At 33.3% G+C, this 6,682-nt stretch overlaps 1 protein-coding gene across 2 annotated transcripts in view; it reads left to right on the top strand.

Moving 5' to 3' along the window:
• The first annotated feature begins 401 nt into the window (after positions 1 to 401).
• Reck (Reversion-inducing-cysteine-rich protein with kazal motifs) overlaps positions 402 to 6,682 on the top strand; it is a 69,904-nt gene continuing 63,623 nt past the window's right edge. For both annotated transcript variants that reach the window (XM_089638829.1, XM_089638821.1), the window contains exons 1-2: positions 402 to 896; positions 4,045 to 4,100. In XM_089638829.1, coding sequence (XP_089494955.1) covers positions 731 to 896; positions 4,045 to 4,100 — 222 coding nt within the window. In that variant the 5' untranslated portion in view covers positions 402 to 730. The remainder of the gene's footprint in view (positions 897 to 4,044; positions 4,101 to 6,682) is intronic.

Here is a 6,682-nt window from a genome sequence, read left to right as displayed (position 1 = left end):
CTCAATGCAAAGCATCATATCTCCTGATGGAAACGGCTTTGCGACATAAAAATACTGGTGTTGGCTTAGAAATTACAGACACCACAATCAAAGCGAATTTCATGACTGAAATTTCAGGATTCTTCTGTTTCAGGAAAGAGATTTTCAGCTTTATATTGTTCATTTTATTTTCACTATTAATATCTAAGATTTAGACTGAATTTTCTGCGTGCTTATAACGTCTTAGTTCGTGATTATCCCGGGGATGTCAGAAAATCGTGTAACCGTCCCGGGATAAAGTTCAAGCTGGATTCTGTTTGGATTCCCGGGAGCCGGGATTAGGAAACACGTTCCGCTTGGACCGCTTGTGCCGTCGCTGCTTCGCCGAAGCGATTTTGAAATCAGTCGCCTGCCGCGCTCGCTTCTTCGAGCTCGTGTTTCCCGGTCTCCGCTTTATCGCACATTACACACTAACATGTCCCGCGAGTTCATCTCTTGTTTACCTACCGCGGGATCGCGGAGTTGACAGTCTCCGAAAGACACTAGTTTTATTCGGAATACTAATGCGACAATCAATGAATATCAAAACAAGAATGCAAAGTTATACAAAACAATGTTTAAAAAATACATAAAGTGATGCTTTTGTCTATTAATCATTGGAGCAACAACATCTTAAATCCAGATTAATTTGTTTATTTATTCAAATTTAATCAGTTTCGAATAGTGTCGAATAAATTCAAATGGTGCAAAGATGGAGCGCATGCTTTTAGCGGATGTACCGCATAAAAATGACGGAAGGATTCGGAATTACAGAAGTTTACGACGCAAATTGCACCAGTGGAAGTGTGGAATATACTGCTGGAGTGTTCTGTCGGCTCTGGTATTCGTCACATGTATGGGCAGCGCCGGGGGGCAGGGTAAGGAGCTCTTCTTCTCTACTTAATTGACTTAATTAATCATGTTCAATTTGAATGACGCGCCACTCCAATTGAGACTCCTTAAGGGCGCTACACACACAACACTAAATAATTAAAAAGTTATCTTAAAAAAAAACATCATACAAGCTCTGCAAGATTGGGAAACTGGATCTTTCATCATATTTAAACGTATTTTACAACAAACTGTTCATGTTTAACTAACTAACTAACCATCACGCCGTTTCCCCGCAGGGATAGGCAGAGAGGACGGACCGCCAAACAACTCTGTCTTGGCACACACTTCTTGCCTCATTCACATTCATACATCGTCTCATACATACTCTTCTATTATTCTGACTATTGACATGGCCCGACTCGAGTATCTGATTCACTCGATCGTGCCATGTTTTCCTCGAGCGTCCCCGACTTCTGCTACCATTCGCATTTGCATCATATATTATCCTTACACTCATATCTTCGCTCATTCGCTCTACATGCCCAAACCATCTAAGCGTCCCTTTCTTAAGCTTACTCATTACGCTTACATCAGCCTTGCACTATTTGCGGATCTCCACATTCCTCACACGATCAAACATGGTTTTACCACACATACGCCTCAGGGATCTCATTTCAACAGCATTCAATCTACTTTCATCCTTTCTTTGCCAGTTCCATGCCTCACTTCCATACATCAAGGTAGGTACCAGCACTCCGTTGTGGACTGCTAACTTCGCTTCTTTGGACAATTTTTTGTTAGCGCCAACGGCGTTCAGTCCTCCATTAATGGAACTACCTACATTTACCCTTCTTTCAATATCTCTGTCAGCCTTCCCATCATGTTTATTTTTATAAATATCAAGTAAGTTACAACACATTGATCTGTAACTACTTACCTACCTTAATTACCTATTTCGTACTCTTGTTATTATGTATAATTGTTAAACTCTTTTGTAAAACAGAACTCTCTATGATAACTTGTATTGTACCTGCTTATATCGTTCATACTCAATTAATTATGTTATTTAATATATGTACTCCTGAAGAACTTACCTATAACAATGTATATATGTTAAAGCCCTCAAGGCGTGAATAAATAAATACATAAATATATTTAATATATCCCACAAAATATATGCAATATATCCCATAAAATGTATGTAGTATATTTCACAAAATATATGTAGTATATCCCACCAAATATATGTAATATATACCACAAAATATATGTAGTATATTCCACAAAATATATTTAGTATATTCCACAAAATATATGTAATATATCCCACAAAATATGCGTAATATATCCCACAAAATAAATGTAATATATCCCAAAAAATCTGATCCCCGAATTATCGATTTGAAATAAACGACGAATGCACTTTGTTACAAAATTTTATTAAGATACATCGCCCAAACTCGGAATATACTATTGTAAACTCGTAATCCAATTCAAATGACTCAAAAACATACCGATATGAATCGTTTTTTTTCCCATGTGGGCAAATATCAGAATAATTGGTAGTGTAGATATTATATTATGTAAATTAGCTGCTTACTGAGTACTCGTTAGTACGTTATTGGCTATATACGCATAAATTATTTATAGATATTATTAATTATTTCTGTGATGACATTTCATTCTACTGATCTTTCTAACTCTCTAGAAAAGAAAGAGTATGTAGTTTATATGTAGGCTATTACATGAATAATTTCTATGCAGCATTTCCTAAGACAGAAATTCTCTCGCGAGTAGATAGGCAGGTACTAATCAAATATAATTTAAGCTAAGTGCGCGCGCGACGGGACACAAAAAGTAGTTTCGTGTTTCATCAATCACAATTTTGCGATTTTTATTTCATAAACACTGTGGAGACTTTGTGAAATAATATCTTTTCGGCACGACTTCCATATCGACCTACTGAGCGTTATTAGACGCTGTGTTTTTACAACAGTTTATAGGGGAATTTTGTGCATTTCACTATAAAAATATTCGACCACCCTCAAAATGTATTCAATTGTACCTCTCTAAACAAATAATATCCTCTCGTCTATCAAGCCGGTACCTATTCAACACCTCTTCTCTGAACTCGAGTATAATCTTCCATATAATTATGAAATTTGCCCTTTAAATTCACCATCCCTCTCTCCATAATTTTAAATGATGGCCTGGAATATCATTGAAGGATGAAAACCAGAAACATCGAAAAAAGAAGAATATTATTTATATACTCTCAACAAATTCAAAAGCTTTATTATTTATAACAGACCCAATAAATATAAAGGATGTCCGGGGGTAAAGTGCGCTAGCTTCGGGAGGTGATTCTACATGATAGTAGAAGTAAAAAAGATAAATAACTTCTTAGAAATTCCAATGTATTAATTTTGAAAATATACAAACAATTCAACTTTTTTAACCTAAAAACTATCTTAAAACGTTGGAATTTCGAAAAAGTTATCTATCTTTTTACTTGTAAGTCGTGTAGAATCACCCCCCGAAGTTAGCGCACTATACCCCGGACGCCTTGTATTTTTTACATCAACTCCACATAGGAGGCCTGCAGGTAAATAATTTCCCTAAAAATAAAGAAAATAAAATTAACATACATCAAATAATGAAAGTTAACATAGGTTATTTGTCTCTAGAAAAATGAGCACATTAATTTATCAGAATATATTTGCTACATGTGCATTTTATTTATTCCTTTTATCGTTTCCCCTTCACTACGCATAACCTTTATTTTGCAACATTTAATTTTTCCGCGTTTGACCACTATTTTGGTATAAATGATTCCTTTCCTATTATTTCAATGCTATTGCTATTCTTTTGCCACATATGATTATCCTTTAGCCACGCACGCTTTTTATTTTGGTATGCATCATTTCATTTTTCTACGTACGCCTATTCCTTTACCATATATTTTCATTGTTTTAATTTAACCTATTATTTTTCCAAATACCTGTTTTTACCCTGTTTCTAGAAAATGCCTATTATTTAACAATAACAAGATTTGTATTTGATATACACCCTGTTATTTTGCCACATATAGATTTCCTACTTCCAATATAAGCAATATTCCATGAGATTTTCGTCTGTTTACCTTCTACATTATATTCCATTCTTTGACTGACCAAAGATTTTTCTTTTCAGAGATGTCCTCCTGCTGCACGGTGGCCAGTGGTTCGTGCAGAACGGTCTGCGAAAAGGTAACTCTCCTTTGAACTTTGTGCATTTAGGCAAGTGGCAATTAAACATGGGCACTTTATGTAATACCTTTGGAAAATAATGAATATTGCATTTTCTTAAACGTATGTATTCGTGTTTAAAGCGCGCAAAAATGTAATTATTGCACAGATTAGAGTAATTGCTGCGCACGGGGAATGGAACGGGTTCTTGAACATGTTTAGATTATTATCGTTGGAGGGAAAGATGTCAGAACAGAATCGGGGCTTATTAAATGTATTAGCTACGGGAATGACAAATTGATGTTAATTCCAGGCGATTTAAAATATAAAAGCTTACAAAACATACTTGAAAAAACTATTTTAATATGTTGACGTTGAACCCACCGACCAGATAAACCAATAGAAGTGTGCAGTGGGTGTGGCTGTATGTCCTAAATAAAGTTAATTTAATATGAAAAAATATTTGAAATATCAAAAATATTTCTTGAACAGATAATCTTTTTCAACAGCCTGTCTGGGGCCTAGGAGTCGATAATCAAAGAGTAAATAGTAGTTTTTTTTTCAAATCGGTATATATCTTTTGGGGATTTTTGTTTAGTGGTTGTAACTATGTGATTGAAACATTGTAACTTTATATATTGGAAAATCCCAACCGATTTCCACAAACGTGCATTCGTCTAGTTTTCTATTTGCCCTGACGAAAGCACAATTGTGTTGAAACCGTTTGGCATAATCGTATAATTAAAGTGATGCACATAAAGCTATAGTATTTCACTAGGATGTTTTAATTGCCGTTTTAATGGAGCAATTTATTGCCTCATTCAGCAAAAACTTTTATACTATTTTTCGGAACTACCGTTTGATCTATAATGACTTTGTTGAAATACTTAATATCGTTTTTATGACACTTCTAATCAAAGAAATGCCGGTATACCTCTTTGAAATATAATACCGGCTTACGTGTGCCCGGTGTTGCTGGGAGTTATCCATATCCAGATTTTTCTGTAGGCCTTTTTAAGATATACAATTTCGTAGTACTTTATTTTGATGTATCTCATAAGGTTTAGCCAGAGTTAGCAATTTAAAAAAATAATGTTTTAAAATATTGACTTTTCTATACTTTATATAAATGTAATATGCGTTTATTATATGTATAAACCTTCCGGAAGAAATTCTCTAAATGTTAGTGAAAATCCTATCAAAATCATTTACGTAGTTTAGAAGAACTAAGCGTACAACGGACGCGGAAAGCGACTGTATTTTATGCTATTTAGGGATACAAACTTAGAATTTAATCTTTGAATTTAGGTATATTTCTGAGGAAATATCCACAGGAGTAAATAATATTTTCCTACTTCTGGGAAAATTTCTCCTTGTAAACTGCTTCAAAATTTTAATTCGTTTGACGATAAAAATTGTAAAATTAATGAAATGCATCATTCAACGTGTATGATGTGCAAGCCGTGACACGTTGAATATTTATAGCAAACATTTTGAACCATGGTTGTGACTGCAAAATTTTATACAATCGAGCATTTATTGAAATTGTAGCAGATTTGAAAATATTTTTTTTTGGCTTAAATAGATTTAATAATAATATAATAATTGTACATCGTATTTAAATATTAAAAAAACTTTTATTCCACATAAATGAAAATTAAATATTCACTTATTTACCTAGAAATAACTAAAATAAATACATTTTTAATTAAATTACACATAAATACATAACGTAACAATATTATTCACTTTCAGCGTTTTGCGTTTTGTCATTTTAAAATTTTTTTGGAATACCATTATATTTTTTGCCCCCCTCGTAACCAATGTAATATGCTTGTAATATGTGAGTCTTTATGGTGTTTAAATGTAAGTTATCGTTCTGCTGTTTAAGGTGTGTGTGTACTTTTAAGGAATTATGTATTTGTATGTATGAGTTTATTATTTATTTTGTATATAAGGAGACATGTATTGTATTCATATACTTTAACAGTTTATAATTTTTTTGGATGTTCTGGATTTGAAATGAAATGCTTTTTGATTACTTTGTTTTGTGTTACCTGTAGTTCATTTATGTATATTTCCCCAGATTTCAGTCATGTAACTGAAGTGTGAATTTACGAGGCTATAATATAGACCTTTTTTAATTTTGTTTGGTAACAGTTAAGATAACCGGCTAGATATGTTAATTAAGGGGGTAATTTTATCTTTAATATGCTGTTTGAATGTTAAGTGTTTATCAATGCACAGCCCAAGATATTTGTTATGTATCAGGATTTGCAGGTTATTATATTCAATTTTTAAGGGTACATGAGGAGGAATGATTTTACGGGTCGAGCTTAAAATCGTGTATCCTGGTTTTTTTTACATTCATAGTTAGGATATGTTATTGTAGTCAACTGTTAGTTTTTTCTAGGTCTCTTTGTGAATTTTCTAGTAAGATGTCTAAATCTTTACCCCGGGACATTTAAATGGGAGATATCATTTATGTAAATTTATATAAACAGTAGTGGTCCTAGTCTTATCATAATTTATTATCTATATTCCAATATATTTTTTACCATAAGTTTATGAGCGCATTTATGTGAAATATCACATCGATGGCG

This window comes from Hesperophylax consimilis, chromosome 1 (assembly GCF_061612785.1).
Source record: "Hesperophylax consimilis isolate HC1 chromosome 1, BYU_Hcon_1.0, whole genome shotgun sequence".
Taxonomy (NCBI): Eukaryota; Metazoa; Arthropoda; class Insecta; order Trichoptera; family Limnephilidae; genus Hesperophylax; species Hesperophylax consimilis.
This window is presented reverse-complemented; position numbering and strand designations above follow the sequence as displayed.